The sequence below is a fragment of the Syngnathus acus genome, chromosome 15, assembly GCF_901709675.1.
Source record: "Syngnathus acus chromosome 15, fSynAcu1.2, whole genome shotgun sequence".
In the NCBI taxonomy this organism is placed as follows: domain Eukaryota; kingdom Metazoa; phylum Chordata; class Actinopteri; order Syngnathiformes; family Syngnathidae; genus Syngnathus; species Syngnathus acus.
Window position 1 is genome coordinate 13132554 of NC_051100.1, and position 19326 is coordinate 13151879.

The 19326-nt window shown below is 45.8% G+C and overlaps 1 protein-coding gene across 5 annotated transcripts; it reads right to left on the reverse strand.

The window, feature by feature from the left end:
• Positions 1-10626: 10626 nt before the first annotated feature.
• si:ch1073-126c3.2 (uncharacterized protein LOC555816 homolog) lies at positions 10627-14994 on the reverse strand. Of its 5 annotated transcripts, XR_005100424.1 has the most exons (8): positions 14873-14982; positions 14707-14792; positions 12320-12428; positions 11680-11792; positions 11498-11612; positions 11196-11399; positions 10776-10818; positions 10627-10723 (listed from the first exon to the last, which is right to left on the reverse strand). XR_005100424.1 is itself a non-coding variant. In XM_037272205.1 (7 exons), exons 1-6 carry the CDS (start codon positions 14913-14915, stop codon positions 11224-11226), a joined length of 642 nt encoding a protein of 213 aa, XP_037128100.1. In that variant the 5' UTR covers positions 14916-14982; the 3' UTR covers positions 10627-10818; positions 11196-11223. The 5 variants fall into 5 exon arrangements, 4 of the variants coding, with proteins under 4 accessions (XP_037128100.1, XP_037128102.1, XP_037128099.1 ...); XM_037272205.1 differs by having other exon boundaries at positions 10627-10818; XM_037272207.1 differs by lacking the exons at positions 10627-10723; positions 10776-10818 and having other exon boundaries at positions 11057-11399; positions 14707-14789; positions 14873-14994.
• Between the last annotated feature and the right edge of the window lie 4332 nt (positions 14995-19326).

Sequence of the window (19326 nt, forward strand, 5' to 3'; positions counted from 1 at the left end):
TGGGGAGCCAGTGCAGAGAACGGAGGATGGGTGTGATGTGGTCGCTTTTCCGCACCCTCATCAGGATCCTAGCAGCGCTGTTTTGGATGTACTGAAGCCTCTGGAGGCTCTTGCTAGGGATCCCTAGCAGGAGGAGTGCGTTACAATAGTCTAGCCTTGAGGAGATAAAGGCGTGGACAAGTTTCTCAGCATCCATCAGGGTAAGTGTGCGGCGGAGTTTAGAAATATTCCTGAGGTGGAAGAAGGAGGTTTTGCAGATGTGTTTTATGTGTGACTCTAGGTTGAGTTGAGGGTCCAGTTTCACACCCAGGTTGGTGACATTGTCTGAGAGGGGGATAGTGTGTCCGGCGAATGAGATGCTTGTTATTGGGCAGGCATGGATCTGATGGGGAGTGCCAATTAACATGGCTTGGGTTTTGTCACTGTTGACTTGCAGGAAGCTGAGATTCATCCACGCCTTTATCTCCTCCAGACACAGGGAGAGGATGGATGAGGGAGATGGAGGAGGCTGGGTTGTGGAGGGCGGGGGGTCGAGTTTGAGGTATAGCTGGGTGTCGTCCGCATAACAATGATATGAGATGCCGAACTTCCTGATTATATTGCCGAGGGGTAGCATGTAGAGAGTGAAGAGGGTAGAACCGAGTACAGATCCCTGGGGGACACCGGAGGTGACAGTGTGAGTGTCGGATTTTTTCCCTCCCAGGGAAACGTACTCGGTTCGGTTCGAGAGGTAGGACTGAAGCCAGGTTAGAGCAGTGCCAGAGAATCCAGTGGAGTGAAGTTGGTTAAAGAGGATATTGTGGTGGACAGTGTCAAATGCAGCGGACAGATCCAACAGAATGAGGAGTGACGGGGAGCCTGCATCGGCAGCCATGAGAAGGTCGTTGGTGACCCTAACAAGGGCTGTTTCAGTGCTGTGACCAGAGCGAAAACCGGATTGAAATTTCTCAGCGATGTTATTGCGGGTGAGATGAGTGTGAAGTTGGGCAGCTACCACTTTTTCCAGAACCTTGGAGAGGAACGGGAGGTTATATATCGGTCTGTAGTTGGCAAGGTTGTCCGGGTCAAGTGAGGGTTTTTTGAGCAGGGGGGTAATGATGGCTGTCTTCAATGCAGGGGGTACAGAGCCAGACTGGAGTGAGAGGTTGATGACATTGGTTATTAGGGGACTAATGGCTGAGGTTTGTTGTTTAATGAGGGCTGTGGGGAAAGGGTCCAGGGCACATGTGGAGGGTTTCATTTTTTTGATGATGTCCTCTACCTCCGACTGCAAGATAGGGGAGAAGCAGCGGAGAGGCTGGACTGTCCCGGGTAGAAGGAAGGGCGGTGGAGGTGAAGTGGAGGGGCCAGAAGAGGAGAGGGGCTGGGTGCGGATGTTGTCAACCTTAGCGGTAAAGAAGGTCATAAAGTTATTGCACACTACCTCTGAGGATTCTGTTGGAGTGGTGGGTTGGGGTTTGAGAAAGTGGTTGATGGTTGAAAAGAGCTGTTTTGAATTTCCAGGGGTATTGTTTATGATATTGGAGTAGAACTGGGCACGTGCAGTCCCAAGGGCTTTTGAGTAGGCCTTCTGATGTTCTTTGTAGGCCTGTTTGTGCACGGTCAGTCCTGAGGCTTTGAGACGACGCTCCAGGATGCGTCAAGTTGACTTCATCAGACGCAGCTCACTGGTGTACCAGGGGGCTGAGCGTGAAAAAGTGACTGTTTTTTTTTTTTGGGGGGGGCGTGGATACCTAGAAGTTTGGCCAAAGAGTTATTGTAATGGTCCACTACCTTGCTGACTGATGGAAAGGTTGCAGAGGAGGAGGAGAGAAGCTGGAGGTCCTGTGCTATAGTGCCTTGGTTGATGTTTTTGAAATTTCTGAATGAGATTTGCCGCTTGGGTTTGGAGTGGGGGCGTGGGCAAGGCAGTTCCATTTGAATAAGTTTGTGGTCAGACACACCGACCTCGTGAACTTGTAGGTTACTTATGGCCGATGAGGAGATGACAAGGTCAAGTGTATGCCCTTTGTCATGAGTGGGGACATTTACATGTTGAGTGAGGTGTAAACAGTCCAATAGTTGCAACAGGTCAGAGGCAGGGGGGCGGGAGGGGGTGTCGACATGGATGTTAATATCACCTAGTATGGTTAGATTAGATTTAGTTATGTATTTATAACCAGAGGGACAGGCTTCATTGAGGGATTGATAGACATCCGGTGGTTGCCAGGTCTCAGTCAGGCACATTATGTGTAAGCCTTTGTCCAGGATGAGGTCGTGAATAAATGACAATTTACGGGTGAGTGCTTGGATGTTGAGGAGATCCATTTTGATTGTGGCTGTGGGGCTGTGTTTAGGTAGGGGGCGAAGTAGAGGGAAATCCACTCCACGTTTTCTGTGCCACATGAAGTGCAGTCCACTCTGTGTTGGAGTGAAATCCAATTCGTTTTGTCCTGGCCACACGGGGGCCGCTCCGTGTTGGAGTCCGTTCCGTGCTGGAGAAATTTCCACTCCGTGTTCTCCCGGCAACCCGGTGTCCGTCTTGTGTCGGAGTCCGCTCCGTGTAGGAGTGATGTCCACACCATGTTTTCCAGGCCACCTGTAGTACTGCAGCCCCGCATGGTTGCTACAATAAGATCCAAGTGCGCCAGGTCTCTGATGACGTGTTGGACATGCGACGGGGTGTCGGGCGGAGGAGGAGCAGATGGATGGTACAGTGTTATGGACGGGTTGGGAGAAAACAAAGTTACGACGGGTGCTTCTGTGGATGTAACGTGGTCTGCGGAGAAGTCCGAGTGGTTTGATGACTGAGACACACCCTGGAATGGTGTGATTACTCAGCTCCAGCAAGCGGGGGATGGAGTAAATTAACATAGTGCCGGTTGGAGAACACTGAACTTGAGTGTTAGCCATTGGCTAGGCTAGCCAGGATGCCTTGGCGGGTGGAGGGGGGGGGGGGTTCGCCGTAGTAGGCAGCCGGCTAATTGTGGAGGTTCGCCGCGGTCCAGGCGACCGTGGGCCGACCGCGCCAGCCTCACCAACACCGTCCTCTCCTTCCTCGCCAGCTCCACCCGACAGGGCCTCTCCGCTCAACTTATGGCCCGTTGCGGTCCCGGCAACTGTGGCCCGACCGCTCCAGCCTGCACACTAAAACTAGATGCTAAAAACTAAACTTTAATAATGGCTAAAAAATAAATAAATAAAACCACTAAAACTAAACTATTTCTGGTGGAGAAGCGGCGAACAATCAGCGCCAGTGTCCTCTCCCCAGATTACTTCCTCAAGTGGTTTAGCACGTCCAATCATCCGAGTGATATGGAATCACTTTGATTTGAAAAACAAAGACGAACAACCATCCGCACTCGCACCCACCAGGAAGGTAAGGGAGTAAGGGGTTTTGGTGATGATACGAGCAGCAGCGTTCTGAACCAGTTGGAGTTTATGGAGGAGTTTGTGGGGGAGACCAAACAGAAGGGAGTTGCAATAGTCCAAATGGGAAGTGACAAGTGAATGAACCAGGATTGCGGCGCTGTTGGGAGTGAGTGAGGGGCGGAGGCGATTGATGTTTCGGAGGTGGAAGTAGGCTGACCGGATGGTGTTGTTGATGTGTGACTGGAAAGATAAAGTGCTGTTGAGGACGACACCCAGACTCTTGACCTGGGGGGAAGGGGAGACGATGGAGTTGTCGATGGTGAGGTTGAAACTGGGTTGCTTGGAGAGTATGGATTTGGACCCAATGAGAACTGTCTCAGTTTTGTCACTGTTCATTTTGAGGAAATTGGAGGTGAAGAAAGTTTTGATGTCCTGCAGACACGCACAGAGGGAGGAGGGTGCGAAGGTGGAAGAGGGTTTGGAGGAAACATAGAGTTGGGTGTCGTCCGCATAGCAGTGAAAATTGATGTTGTATTTACGGAATATGAGACCAAGTGGGAGGAGGTAGATGATGAACAGGATAGGGCCAAGGACAGAACCCTGGGGAACACCGGAGGATAGGGGTGAGGGATCGGATGTGAATGATTTTAACTGAATGAACTGATTACGGCCAGAGAGATATGAGTGGAACCAGTCTAGGGGTGTGTCAGATATGCCAATGGAGGCTAGTCGGTCGAGGAGGATGGAATGGGAAATGGTGTGAAAAGCTGCGCTCAAGTCTAGGAGAATGAGGATGGATATTATACCGGAGTCAGCTGCCATTAGTAGGTAATTTGTGATTTTGATGAGGGCTGTTTCTCTGCTGTGACGGGGGCGAAAACCGGACTGAAACTGTTCATAAAGGTTATTTTTGGAAAGGTGGGCCTGAATCTGTGATGCTACAGCTTTTTCCAGAATCTTAGAGAGAAATGGCAGGTTGGAGATGGGGCGGAGGTTATTGAAGATGTTGGGGTCTAAACCAGGTTTCTTCAGTAGAGGTGTAACAGCAGCAGTCTTGAGCGATGATGGGACAGAACCAGAGGTGAGAGAGGAGTGAATGATGGCTGTTATCAGGGGTAATAGAGAGGGGAGGGAGGCTATAACCAGGGAGGATGGGAGGGGGTCGAGTTGGCAGGTAGATGGCTTGGAAGTCCGGATGAGTTTTGATAGATCGGTGACAGAGGGGAGTTGGAAGTAGGAGAGGGGCATAGAGATGGGGGAGTTGGGAACAAAAGGGGGTGGACAGCTGGATGAGTGGGGACCAGTTGCTGGTGGATATTTTTGAGTTGAAGAATGACATCAGAGAGTTACAGTGATCAGTGGAGTAGAAGTGTAGGGGGAGGGAGTCAGGGGGGCGGATGGAATTGTTTACTACGGAAAACCGGGCCCGGGTATGACCAGCACCAGCGCTGATTTTTTCTGTAAAATATTGAGATTTGGCTGAGGAGAGGGCGTCCTTATAAAGGAGGATGTGTGCGTGGTGCATTTCTTTGTGTACAGTGAGTCCAGTTTTATTAAAGAGCTGCTCCAGCTGACGGCCTTTGGCCTTCAGCTGGCGTAGGTGGGGGGAGAACCAGGGGGCAGAGTGAGGAAATAAAACAGTCCGGGTTTTGAGGGGTGCAAGTGAATTAAGCAGCGCTTTGAGACCATCATTGTAAAAATGAACCAACTGATCTGTGGTGTACGGGGGGGTGATGATGGAGAAACTGTCAATGCCAGTTGTGAGGTCGGTCAGGTTAATGTTTCTGATGTTACGGAATGATATTGTACGTGAATGTTTAGTTTTGGACAGTGTGAGACTTAAATTAAATGAAACCAGCTTGTGGTCAGAGATGGGGAGATCAGCAGCAGAGCAATTGAGGGGAGTGACACCAGAGCAGCAAACCTTTACAGTGAGTAAGGAAATGAATGTATTGTTTAAGACCAAAGCTGTCCAAGCAAGAAATGAAGTCCTTAGTGAGAGCATGGTTATTGTTGTCCATGTGAATATTAATGTCAACCAGCAGGATTATATTAGATGAAAGTGAGCAGATGTGAGTGAGAAGTGTAGTGAATTCATCAATGAAATCCTTGTTTGGTTTTGGTGGGCGGTAAATGTTAACTAAAACAGTAGGTGTAGGACCATTGAGTTGAAGAGCCACAGCCTCGAGTGTCTGAGACAATGGCAACGCAACATGTGAGACTTTCCAAGTCTCGCGGTGGATTATGTTTAAAGTGTAAACATGTTAAGGCTCTTCTCTGCTCTTGCCGTGCTGGCCGGCTGACGCGCCCCCACGGCCCACCGCAAGGGCATCCGCACAAGACTTTTATAATTTTATTTTTAAACACTTTGTTGTATTTTTAAACACTTTAAACATTTTTTTAACGTGTAAATGTGTCACGGGTCCGCTCTGCTCTTGCCGGGCTGACGCGCCCCTGTGGACCAGCACGAGGGCATCTGCACAAGACTATTTTAATCTTATTTTTAGACACTTTATTGTATTTTACACTTTTTAAATATTTTAAAGTGTAAACGTGTCACGGCTCCTGCTCTGCTGTTGCCATGCTGGCTGGCTGGCTAACGCGCTCCCGCGGCCCAGCGCGAGGGCATCCGCACAAGACTTTTATAATTCTATTTTTAAACACTTTATTGTATTTTTAAACACTCTTTAAACATTTTAAAGTGCTTCAATGACGCGCGCGCTCGCTGACCGGCTCGTCAGCTTGCCTCGTCGTCCTGCTTTGCCATCATTGCAGCCCTCCTTGTCTACTTTAAACTTTGTGTGAGCCTGTGTTGCATTTGGTCGTCTTGTCTCGTTTGTGTCAAAAGGAAGTGCAAATCAGAGATGCTTCCGATTCTGCCGACAGAACGAAATGGAAGAGTGGATACGTAGCATGACTGCGGGAGGCTGAGATAAAGTGTGGTTAGAACTGCTCTTACAATTCCAAGCCAATCAGCAGTAAGGATCAACATGTTCCCATTGGTCTTGCCTCCTCTACCGGCCAATAGTGTGCTGTAAAGACATATGGGCAGACAAAGTCCTGCGCTCCAAGTGATGCCGCAAAAAGCCGCGAAGCACCGAATATATCCGCAATATTTGTTTTCATAAAAACCCGCGATGCACCGAGGCCGCAATATGTGAATCGCAAAGTGGCAAGGGATTACTGTACTCACACATAAAAAGTGGCATTAAAGAAACGTTGAACCGTCTGGGAAACATTTAAAATGTTCCCAACCCACATTTCAACATGTTCCTCTGGTTGTCCTGTTTTTGTCCTGACTAATCCAGAAATGGAGGACATGAGCCAGGCTAGCTGCCACATGAGCGACTTACTGTCACAGAGGAGGAATCTCAAGCTTGAAGCGCAGGCCCTCAAAAGCACGCTTGCAGGTCAGCTACTGCTGCATCGCACGTCGGATCCGACATGAGTCCGATCCCTCATCTCAAATCGACCTTTAGTCTCGGAGCGGCGGCTGAGTGAGGCCAAAGAAATGACAGCGGCTCTGCGGGCCCACAACCAGGCTGTCGGTCAGAAAGCCTTCACGGATGATGCCGTCGTCATGTGAGTTCTTCATGAAAACGGTGACACACAAAACACTTAAAAGATTAAGATTAAAGATTAAAGTCCCAATGATCGTCACATACACACCTGGGTGTGGTGAAATTTGTCCTCTGCATTTAACCCATCCCCATGTGATGGACAACAAATAGCGTCGATTTAAACATTAAACATTACATTAAACATTGCCACCACACAACATAAAGGAAATCAAGTTAATGATGATTGGGTGTACCTTAACACATGTTTGAGAGAAACATAATTATATGCAATCGAATGTCATGTGCAAATGTAGCAATTAGCACAGAAAAGGTGTGAGACCGAGCAAAAACAAAAAGTCACAGATGACAGCCGCACGTCAGAAACCGTTTGGAGGCGTCCTGGTAATCTGCGTGGAGCGTGCCGTTATGTTTGATTGGCTGTGAAAACGAGTCTTCTCTTCCTTGTCGGAAAGCTCGCTTCCTGCTAATCGCCCGGCGGACATCTCGCCAACGGCCTCTGTGGCTCCTTTACTGTTAAATACGCTTAACAGCTGCAGCTGCAAATCCGTCTTTCTCAAGATGACTTTGCTACCGCTGCCGGCGCCCTGCTGGCCTCGCCGCTCCTTCTCGAGCAATCCCGAGAAAGCCCATTTTGGCATAATTAACTTGTCGGCCGTATATTCCGAACGCCGAGGCCACACTGTCGAGGCTGTCGGCTTTTTGACGCCGACTGAATGAGGAGGCGTACGGGTTGGGGCTTTTAGTGAGGACGCTTCGCAGCGGGCCACACGTGAGGAATTATCGCGTAACGTGGAAGCTGTATAGCAGCGGTGGCCAACCCGCGGCTCGCGAGCCGCATGCGGCTCTTTGGCTGGTTTCATGCGGCTCTTCAGGAGATTTCACATGACAAGCGTCAAAATGCTTGGCTGGCGCTGCCATTTATCCCTCCTAGGTGGCGCGCTGACCAGTTGAATCGGTTTGAGTTGAAAAGAAGAAGAAGAATGACGTACTCTAAATGATGACAAATGCGCGCGATCATTTGAGTTGTAAATAATTTGTTTCAAGTTCGCTCTCAAAATGGCAGGGAAAAAAGCACAGCCAAACGAAAATATGAAGAACACAGGACGTTTTTAACAGAGTGGGAGAGTTTATATTTTTTTGTTGAACGTAATGGCAAACCATTCTGCCTTATATGTCAGGCATCATTAGCGCATTTCAAAGCTTCAAATCTTCAGCGTCACTTCAGCTCAGTCCATCCTAATATCGACCAGGAATTTCCAAAAGGGACTGAACTTCGCAAGCACAGGTTGGTCACTTTGAAAAGTCAGGCAGAAAAGCAGATGCAGTTTTTCCAAAAATTTACAAACCACTCAGAGACCGTAACGTTTGTGTGTGTGTGTGGGGGGGGGATGATGTGGCTCTTTGCGATGACACAGTAAAAAATGTGGCTCTTAGTCTCTGACTGGTTGGCCACCCCTGCTGTATAGGGACACGCTACACCCCTCTTTTGCCTTTTGGCATCTGAGGCAATCTTTCTTTTGTCCTCAATGGAGAACAACTTTGGCGACGTGACGTGACCTGTCACGTGGACTCGGCTGGCGGCTGAACGAATGCCCCTGCCGCCGTCTCTTGGTGCTCCGCCTCTTTTGTTTCATTAAGGACGGGAAATCAGTGGACTTCCAGGAAGAAGGGATTGTTATTGCTGGTATCATGACCATGACCCACAAAAAATGCCTTAACATGTATTTTTTTTCTATACAGCACTCACTTGTATGAGAGCAATAATTTTTGGACAGGGTGCAATCAATATCGTTCATGTTAATGCGCCTCTCAATAATGTTTTGAATCAGGCTGTTTGGATTGTGTTGTCTTCACGCTATTGGCTTTTGTCCCATCCAGCGCTGAACTGACGCTAAATCATGCATGTGCTTGGTGTGTGCTGTTCATCCGTCAGCCTCATTAAAAGCGCCCCCCCTCTCCTCGCCTCATTCTTATGATCAGGAGCCATCAATCCCGCCCCAGGCCCTGCCGCGCTGTCTCTTTAAGAGGCATATTTAACTCTGCGCGCATCGACCGCTCCAAATTGAATGTGTGTCAATTTGAATGAGTGTTGGAGTCGTTCAGAAAATGTTCGTTGCGCATATTGTTCCACCCCTCACAAAAGCGTATGAGGTACAAGACGAGAGGATTTAGAGCTTGCCTGTGTGTGTGTGAGGCCTTTTCGTCCCGCTTACACAGGACACCACCGCTGTACGCAAACGATAGATGGAAAATGGCAATACAACAGGACCCCTGCAAAAGAAATATTTTATGGTCTATAAAAGTCAACACAAGCGCTGCCCTTTGCAAAAATGTAATTTTGCCTCAAGTGTTTTCTTACTTTCCAGTCAAAAAGAGGGAGGTGTGTAATGAGCTATTGAACCTTCAAACGTCTGCTGGGGATTGAAATGTAGAAAATGTAACAACAACGACGACAAAGGAATACAGTCACACTTGACTGTAGTGTTACAAAAGGGTGTCTTATGTTTTTATGTTCACCTTTTGCTTTGCTTCCGAGCCGTATGACATGACAAGATTAAAACGCTCCCTTTTGAATGACACGCTTCATTGAACCGGATCATCATCCTTGAGCTTAAATCACATGTAACTCAAGTAAGATTAAGCACCATCATCCTACTCTAAAGTAAATTCAGACATTTGTTTGGAAATACGTACATACAGCACATTTAAAAATAATTGAGTGTTCGTGTGTCATCTTGATGTTTTGTTTCTGTAATTGTTTCTTTGACCTCCACTTTTTTGCTTGGCAAGGATGAGGAAGGAACTGGAGATGCATCAGGAAGGAGATCTCGAGCTCCTACTGGAGACTCTCAAGATGGAAGTCCAACACCTCCAGAGCGTACGTACTCATGCCGTGCCCACCCTCAGTTTTGAGCTAGCACACCAAGGCTCGATTTTAACACCACAGTGGGGTTATTTTTACACTTGTCGTCATTTCGTCCTTTGAATGTGTTCCTCGTAGAAGGTGGACAGCTGCGAGGGTGGAGAGCACCCTTAGATGCGGCACATTGTTGTTGTGGGCGGTGCAAGGGAGAACATTAAAATGTAGGTGGACCTTGGATTTTCTGACATAATTGCAAACCAAAGGTTACAAGCTTTTGGTGTCGTGAGATCATATGTGATGGCAAATATTCATCTTTGGGTTCCTACCCATTAAAAAAAATGTCGTTCAAGTCTGCTTTGGCAATCTAGCATGCCGCTTTATTGGCAATTCTTAGCATGCATGCATTCTATTAATCAGTTTGATGTTGAGCTTTTGAGATGTTCCTCAATCAGCAAAAGCATGAGTATCAGATGCCTTGAAACGATGATCATCGATGTTTATCTTGGGGTGTTTAGGTGTGTGAAGTGTTTACACTCTCTTTTTAAAATCTAAAAACGGTCTTGCCGTCAATTGTAAATTATACCAGTTCAACAGTTCCAATTTCAAATTCTTAATTCTTAGTTGGACCTCGCCGCAGACTCTGTGACACAGTGTGCAATGCAGTAACTAGTTACTAAGCATGTCTTTTTTTTGTTTTCTTAGCCTGCATGGCGTGTCAAAAAATTGGTATTTGTGGACACACACATGGTAGAGGGTTACTTTAAAAAAACAAAAAAACAAATTGATTTACCTTCATAAAAGTAACCATCTACACACAGTAGAGGGTTACTTAAAAAAAAAAGATTTACCTTCATAAATGTTTTCATTATCCTAGAAAAATACAGCTGATCTTTAAATTCTCCATTCGCCTCACATTGAGTGAAGTTGAGATCTTGGGTGTGGCAAATAGCGTAGAGCTGATCTTTAAATTCACCATTTTCAGTCTTTAGTGTAGCAAATAGCGTAAGTGTGACTTCTTTAAACCTGTACATAGACGAGGAGGAATAGAATGAATGATTTTGTTTCCCAGTGTGGCATCCTTACGTCAGTGTAGTAAGTGGTGTCATGCTGTCCTCTAGTGCGCAATGCCTGCATGGATTTTTATTTTCTCATTTCGAAGACTGCTGGAATGGGCTCTGGCATGCCCGCAAAGCCGTTTGCGTAATGAATGGATCGATAGATGGAATTTTGAAGTTAGTTTTTTTTCCATTTAGAGGCCAAATTCCACAATGTGAACTTTTATTTTCAAAGTGCATTTGGAAAGTAGTTGTAGCCACTCACTTTCCACATTGTCACAAAAAGGGGTGTTTGAAACAAATAGATCAAAGGATAAGACAAACACCAAGTGAAGCACTGTATACTTTGCGGACGCTCCGATCGTTTTCATGTTCATCCACACAGCAGGCAGGCTGACTCTACGGCTCCGTCGACACCGTCGTGGTTCTTGAGCTCCTCTTCAAATTGTAAAACGATGTCGCTCTCTTTTTCTTGACCCTTGGTGGTCAGGCAGTCCTCGTCCTTGGGGAAGTACGCCGTCTTGGCCCCCGCCACTTGTAGAGTTGCTTCTAAAGGCAGCCAAGATGTGTTGCATAATAGCGGACTATCAGAATTGGAATCTCAATGGTGAAAGCACCCACAAAAGTCGCTCCATTTTCACACTTACCATTGCACACCGCCAGCGTATTTCCTCCAATATACTGACTTCTCCACTTGTAACCCGTTGCTGCGCTGCACTCGTCAAACACTCTGCTTCTTCTCAGGAAGGCAAAGTCGTAACCCTGAGGGCGGCCACAAGAACGTCATTTGTCAACTCGGTCCGGTTGGCCTCCTGCGTAGCTTACGTACATGGTTGCACAGAGCTTTGCAGAAGCGCCTGTTTGCCACGGTGGTGCACACCAAGCCTCCGTTTTTGGGAACTTCGGGCTGCGGGCAGTTCACGGGCTCGCCTCCTTGGCATTCTGAATGTAAAGGGCGCTTTCAGTAAGGCGGGCTTGTCCAAAAAAGCTCTTGGAGAGTTTTTATCGATGGTGATGGTTGTGTTTTGACAATAACTGTCACTTGATTACTGCTCTAACATTTGAAACACTTCTCAGTTGGCATACTCCTCACCGTAATGTGTTTGTGCAATCCCGTTGACTAAATAATTGAGCCAATTGGACTTTGTGGATGGAGCTCATGTGGAAAACGGTCTCCAGATGTTCCAAGAGAATTTTAATTTATTTATTTACTATTTTTATTTTTTTGGATCTCTCTATCACACACGCACGCACACACACACACACACACACACACACACACACACACACACACACACACACACACACACACACACACACACACACACACACACACACACACACACACACACACACACACACACACCGTCATATGCGGAAATCGAACTCACGGTGTCGGCACACTAGACAGGCAAGTGTACCCATACACCATCAGCGACTCCCATGTTCCACAAAGTTGTTTCTCTTACCTCTCAGATGTTGTGTGTGTAGCATCTCAGTCAGATTCCTCATGTAGAGCAGCAGGGTCGCCCTCTGCTGTGGGGTCCACCTGGACATTGTGTTGCACTCTGCTGCCATCTGGTGTATAACGTTTGACTGTCTAAATCTGAGTCCAGAATGTAGTTTCATGGGTTGTGGCTCATTTACACACAACTGTTGTCTAAATGGAATTCTGTGGTCATATGACACTATCTAAAGCACTTGTGCTGCTCTCAATGTCAATAAATTTGAATCTAATCTAAACCAGACAAGTGTCAGCGGTTAGTGCTGTAGAAATATTCTGTAACATTTCTGTCTGCACGATATCTCCTTGTTCATGTTTGAAAATCTCAACAAAAATTAGCAAGGGGCTATATTTTCCCACAGTGCAAACATCTATCCATCCATTTCATTTGGTACTTGACGTTTCACAAGGCTAAACTGGAGTCAATGCCAGCCGACTAGGCAAGAGGTTGTGTACACCCTGGACAGTAAGGTAACATCACCTCAACATCGGCTTGCTTTCTGACTACCGTATTTTCCGCCCTAAAAGGCGCACCTAAAAACCTAAAATTTTCTCAAAAGCCGACAGTGCGCCTTATAGGCCAGTGCGCCTTATATATGGATCAACTGATGAATTTGTTGATCCATACTGGTTGTACACAGTGCTCTGCCAAAATGTTTCAGTACGTTTTAGTACGACTAGTAAATTACAAGGTCGCATCGCTTCCCAGCATTACGGCAACTGTAGTCAGGGGGCGTCACCGAATAGCTGTTGTACCCGCGAGGCTATTTCATGTCAAAATAGGCTGCTCTGTTAATGTTTCGAGTAAATCTACGGATCGATATGGAAGGGAAACATAGGTAAGTAGTACCAATGCGTTAGATCGAACTTTAGTCAGTTCCGATCATTTTATAGGAGATCGTTTGAGAAACGCGATTGTTTACACTTTGCTGAGGCTCATGGGAGATTGCGAGCTGAGGCTCGTGAGACTTTGCGGATGGCTAATGCTATTGCGATAGCTGCTATACGTACCAGGCTATTTCATGTCAAAATAGGCTGCTCTGTTAATGTTTCGAGTAAATCTACGGATCGATATGGAAGGGAAACATAGGTAAGTAGTACCAATGCGTTAGATCGAACTTTAGTCAGTTCCGATCATTTTATAGGAGATCGTTTGAGAAACGCGATTGTTTACACTTCGCTGAGGCTCATGGGAGATTGCGAGCTGAGGCTCGTGAGACTTTGCGGATGGCTAATGCTATTGCGATAGCTGCTATACGTACCAGGCTATTTCATGTCAAAATAGGCTGCTCTGTTAATGTTTCGAGTAAATCTACGGATCGATATGGAAGGGAAACATAGGTAAGTAGTACCAATGCGTTAGATCGAACTTTAGTCAGTTCCGATCATTTTATAGGAGATTGTTTGAGAAACGCGATTGTTTACACTTTGCTGAGGCTCATGGGAGATTGCGAGCTGAGGCTCGTGAGACTTTGCGGATGGCTAATGCTATTGCGATAGCTGCTATACGTACCAGGCTATTTCATGTCAAAATAGGCTGCTCTGTTAATGTTTCGAGTAAATCTACGGATCGATATGGAAGGGAAACATAGGTAAGTAGTACCAATGCGTTAGATCGAACTTTAGTCAGTTCCGATCATTTTATAGGAGATCGTTTGAGAAACGCGATTGTTTACACTTTGCTGAGGCTCATGGGAGATTGCGAGCTGAGGCTCGTGAGACTTTGCGGATGGCTAATGCTATTGCGATAGCTGCTATACGTACCAGGCTATTTCATGTCAAAATAGGCTGCTCTGTTAATGTTTCGAGTAAATCTACGGATCGATATGGAAGGGAAACATAGGTAAGTAGTACCAATGCGTTAGATCGAACTTTAGTCAGTTCTGATCATTTTATAGGAGATCGTTTGAGAAACGCGATTGTTTACAGAGGGCTCGTTGGTTATTGGCTAGTGGATGCATACCGCAACCCTAGTCAACCTCAGTTTGATGCAGTATAGCTTCTATTTTATGCGCCTTATAATCCGGTGCGCCTTATATATGGACAAAGTTTTAAAATGGGCCGTTCATTGAAGGTGCGCCTTATAACCCGGTGCGCCTTTTAGGGCGGAAAATACGGTACTTATTTGCTCTGACATGTTTTCATTACTTTCTGTACTTGATTTGGTTCGGCCTGCTGCATCAGCCTGATCTATATCTTCTGTTCAATAATTTTGTGCATCCGCAGCGCACCTATTTCCGTGTTAGTTGAAGTAAGACTATGTGCGGAGAAGTCAGCAAGCTGTGCAAATGGTACAAGAAAAGGTTCTTGCAACTTCCTGGACAGTTCACATATTAGACTTGTTAGAAGTACCTTAAGATCATCTGATAGCTCCTCCAGCAAATGGGAGCTGCAGTTATTTGTTTGAACGTCATCTTGATGTGAACAGGGGAACACTGCCGCAAAAACAAGATTAAATCAAATAATTGTGTCACCATCAACATCAACAGGCTTCCTCTCCTTCAGGTGGTAACCTTACCCGCAACCAAGCAGAGACAAGCCAATATTCCCTTCAGTGCCATTTTCGCTCGTTGTTCAGCGCTACTAAAAATATCAAACAGTGGTGGTGAATGTATTGACTCGGCCTTTGGGAGCAAAGTACGGTCCCCGAACGGGATTGGCTAATATTGGCTGTTTCAAAACATTGATTTGACGACTTTTAAACAGTACGGGTTGTAATGAAAAAGGTTCCTCTAAAAGGGGGGAAAAGAACTGAGCTGTTGTGGAAAATAGGTTCCAGAGTCCCTGTTAGCTAGAAAATCATTGATTGATTGATTGATTGATTGATTGATTGATTGATTGATTGATTGATTGGTTCAGACGTATCATGGAAAATCCCTGCTTTTATATTCATTTTATTGTGTACTTGGAGACTCCAAGATAGTAGAAAAGTGTAATCTATCCCTCCAGGTGCTGCAGAGATACTTTTATGATCTGTTTGGGGGCTATTTTTTTCTCCGTTCAGTTTTCTCCGTTTTCTATTACGTATTTTTATCTATTACATCACATTGGTTGTGGCGGCACTACCAAACAGGGTAATGGGTGTGACCAAATGGTTTTGCAAATTCTTTCTTAGTCGGAGAGACTTTTGTAGTCCAAATAACTCAAGGAGAGATCAAAATATTCCGTTGTTGGTTGCATCAATTCACACAACTCATTGCATCATCCCCCAGCATCAGAACCTCAAAGAAGTGCCTGGTCAAATTTCATTTTTCAAGCAGTGTTCCCACGTCTGTGTCCTGCTTGTTCAAGGACGAGTGTTTCAGAAATCTTTTGTCAGTATAGAGAAGGATTTGCCGAAGACTTTGTTTTGTTGATGGTTCAGTTCCTTCAATCTATGGAAACGACGGACACGGTAAAGTGGTAAGCTTGAGATGACACAAAATAACCGTGTCTTTTTCACGTGTTTAACCACTTTCACGTTGGAGAGTCAAACTGGTTTGCTCCTGTTCCCTCCCACATTCCAAAAACGTGCATAGTACGCTGATTGACCGTTCCAAATTGTTGACAGGTTTGAGTGGTTATTTGTCTGTGTGTGCCCTGCCATATGCTGGCGACCGCTTCAGGGTGTTCAGCTGATCAGATCGGTGCAAAGTCTACTGGCCGGTATGCTGACAATGTGTTTCTGGCTACTATATTTTGTTGCTCGATGTTTAATGAAATGAGCAGCAGTGGCTGTATCCCTCCTCCTCTGTGGAACCACCTGTCAAGGTTTACATTTTGCTCTAACTTGCAGTGGTAGGTGATTTACCTTCATGAAGACGTGCAGTTTAGTCAACTGTACTGTCGTCTCAAGAATGATACGCCCTCCAGTGAGGTGTTTGGTGAGCCTGAAAAAAAGTTCAGCATGTACATCCCGCTTGGAGCAGAAGGTGGTGCTGATAGCTCCCGTTTTTAGCACAGACGGCTAACACCACTGAGCGACCCTGCTTTCAAGCCTAAAGTCAGCATCAAAGCAAACATCTCCGCCGTGACGCAGTGTCGGTCGCAGCGCGGCGTCGGCAAGCACCTGAATAATACAAGGCCATGTGATCCATTATGGATGCATGACAATCAGTAGCCGCATGAATAATTTAGGCTTGTAGCAGAAACGCTTGCGCTCGTTAACACGCAAAATTGTCTCTTTGCGTTTGATTCCAGCTGCCCCGGAGATTTGCCATCCTTTGCTCCGCGCTGGCATTGAACTCTTTGCCTTTCGGCTCTCTCGCTTTGTGCTGGCATGTGTGTTTTTCCGCAACTTTTATCAGAGTGAAATGTCGTGTGCTGTGATACACCAGTTACACTCGGCGCGCTTACTTTGAAAGCCATTCAAAGTGAGTCGAAGAATTGTTGTCACAATTTTTAACTATTGGCTTTTAAGCGGTCGGGCCTTCAGAAGAGATGGGTGCCTGATTTTCAACAGTGACTATAAAATTGAGTCAAACAAAAGTCAAATCCGTATTGCGCAGTTTTAGAGACCAAACTTATAAACAAAAAATGAAAATATCTCAAAAGCCTGAATTGCTTGAAAAAAGTATATCAAGTTCAAAAAATACTTTCGGCTTACATTGAGCCTTCTCTGTTTCTAATTTTTCTATTGAGCGATGTAATCCGGATGACAGAGAGTGCGATTTTTCTTCCATTTGCAAAACGAAAAAAACCCAACAAAACAACAATTCTCCACAGCGTAGGCGTGAATGAATTAAAAACAACAAACAAATAAAATAAAAAGAAGACAAGTGGCAACCCGTTGTCCGTTGCGGATGGGATTGATGGGGCTAATGTGCACTAAAAGCTTTTCACGGCACTCCTCTTCATGAAACATTTGCCCAGCTCCTGTTTGAAAGAAGACATCTAAATTATGCCCGTCGTGCGCCCGCATGGAAAGCGTGTACCTAATACCTTGTGCAGTTTGCCCTGAGCCGCATTTCCACCCCTACGTGACGTACGGCTTTAATTTCCTGTTTTTATGCTGGCGTAAATGAATGCCACCTGAATAAAGCTACGGAGGCTCATAAACTTGACGTAGTGGAGCCACTTCGCAGCTCAATTCATGAGCAGTTTTTGGGGGGTAATTCAATTTAGATAACATGTTTGTGTTTTTATGATGCGTCACACTTTGAGCACACCTGGAATAACAAAAATCGGGCGTCATCATGCCTCACTAAGGGAGTAGAAGATATCGAGAATTTGTGTTTTTTGTTCTTGTTCGTTCGGGATAGGTCGCTGTCCAGGAATAACCTACTTGAGGATTAACATGATTCAAGAGCGCAGTTCTAGAGAACTAAGGGGGAAGGACTGACTTCTTCCTGCCTTCTCAGATCATTTCAACTGTGCTAAACACAGACGACTACTGAAGTGTTTTCCCTTTAGGTTCTAATTTGTGTCGTTATAAATGTCCCTGTTGTCTGTTTATATGTCCATTAAGATGATTTATTCTCGAATCATTCAGTGCCACGGACTCGTTATTGCCACTGACGAGCAATCTGTCGTCTGAAAACCTCCAACCTGTTTGATTTGCTTTTCAACCTCCCGCCGTTGGGGAAGTTGCAACTCTTGCCACCATTAGGCCCTGATTTCAGTTGATCTTCCGAAATTGTTCCAAAAGGCCAGGAAGCTATAAATGGGCTCTTCTATTGCCTGTCACGTTTTGAAAATGGGAAACCTTTGATGTGCAAGGTGTAAGGACACTTGCTAAATCTTAATGAAGTCCTGTTTCAAACAAGGCCAAATATCCAACAGCAACAATTTTGCCCATGTGTTTAGTAATCTCCACTCTTAATGGCAGCCACTGCAAGCATGCAACCATTCGGACATAGCATTTGCCGCCCTAATTTTACTTTTTTTTTTTTTTAGCAAAACGTGACACTGACATGGGAAACAATTCCGCTTAAGAAAATAACTTGTCATTTGAATGGCAAAATCAACCCTCCTCAGGCAAAATGTGATGTTTTTGAGACTCGAAACATCTTTTTGCTGGGAAAAAGTACAGCGAGCTACCCACAGGTGGCAGTGGCATTACGTGACTGTGGAGAGCAGTGCTTTGAGGAGAGCAAGCACATCTCGGAAACACGCGCTCACACTGAGTACAGAGCGCCATGCGAACGGTGAATTTGAGAGTGTGTCGCTTGTAAAATATTCATCTTTAATAAGCGACACGGTCCCACCTTCACCTCCCACTTCATCTCCGCTCCGTGGCCACTTGACGAGAGCAGCGGGACCGCTCGCCATCTTCTCGTTTCCAAGTGCGCAGCGCGGCTAAATTAGCACGCTAAGCACAGCTCGACCTGCTTTCCAGCCTGTGGCCGCGCTCTGGCCCGCCTGTGACGCCAGATTGGATTTTTAGTGTATCTGCAGGAATTTCTGTTCAGATGCAATTTTGGGCAATCTGTAGTCTTTTCATGCGCCAGCATTTTGGATTTACATGGAAACTAGCACTCTTTACCATCTCTGTCATGTTTATGACAATATTTTGAATTGTAGTCAAATACCATATTTTCCGGACTATAAGTCGCTCCGGAGTACAAGTCGCACCAGCCATAAAATGCATAATAAAGAAGAAAAAGAAACATATATAAGTCGCACCGGAGTAAAAGTCGCATTTTTGGGAGAACTTTATTTGACAAAATCCAACACCAAGAACAGACATGAACAGGCAACAACAGGCAAAACAATATGGTATGCTAACGTTACATAAACACAAACGAGGAGCTGAGAACATGCCTGACGTAACATTAACAAATAATTAAATCCATCGAAATCTTCGTCCTCTGTGTCACTTAAGAAAAACGCTGCTGCTGCAGTTGCAGTTCCAGTTATTCCACAGGCCTATATAACTATATATAAACTATATATCAATTAACTATAACATAAATAACAATTTTATTGAACCAACCGTCCATCCATCCATTTTCTGTAACGCTTCGTCCCCATGAGGGTCGTGGACATGCTGGA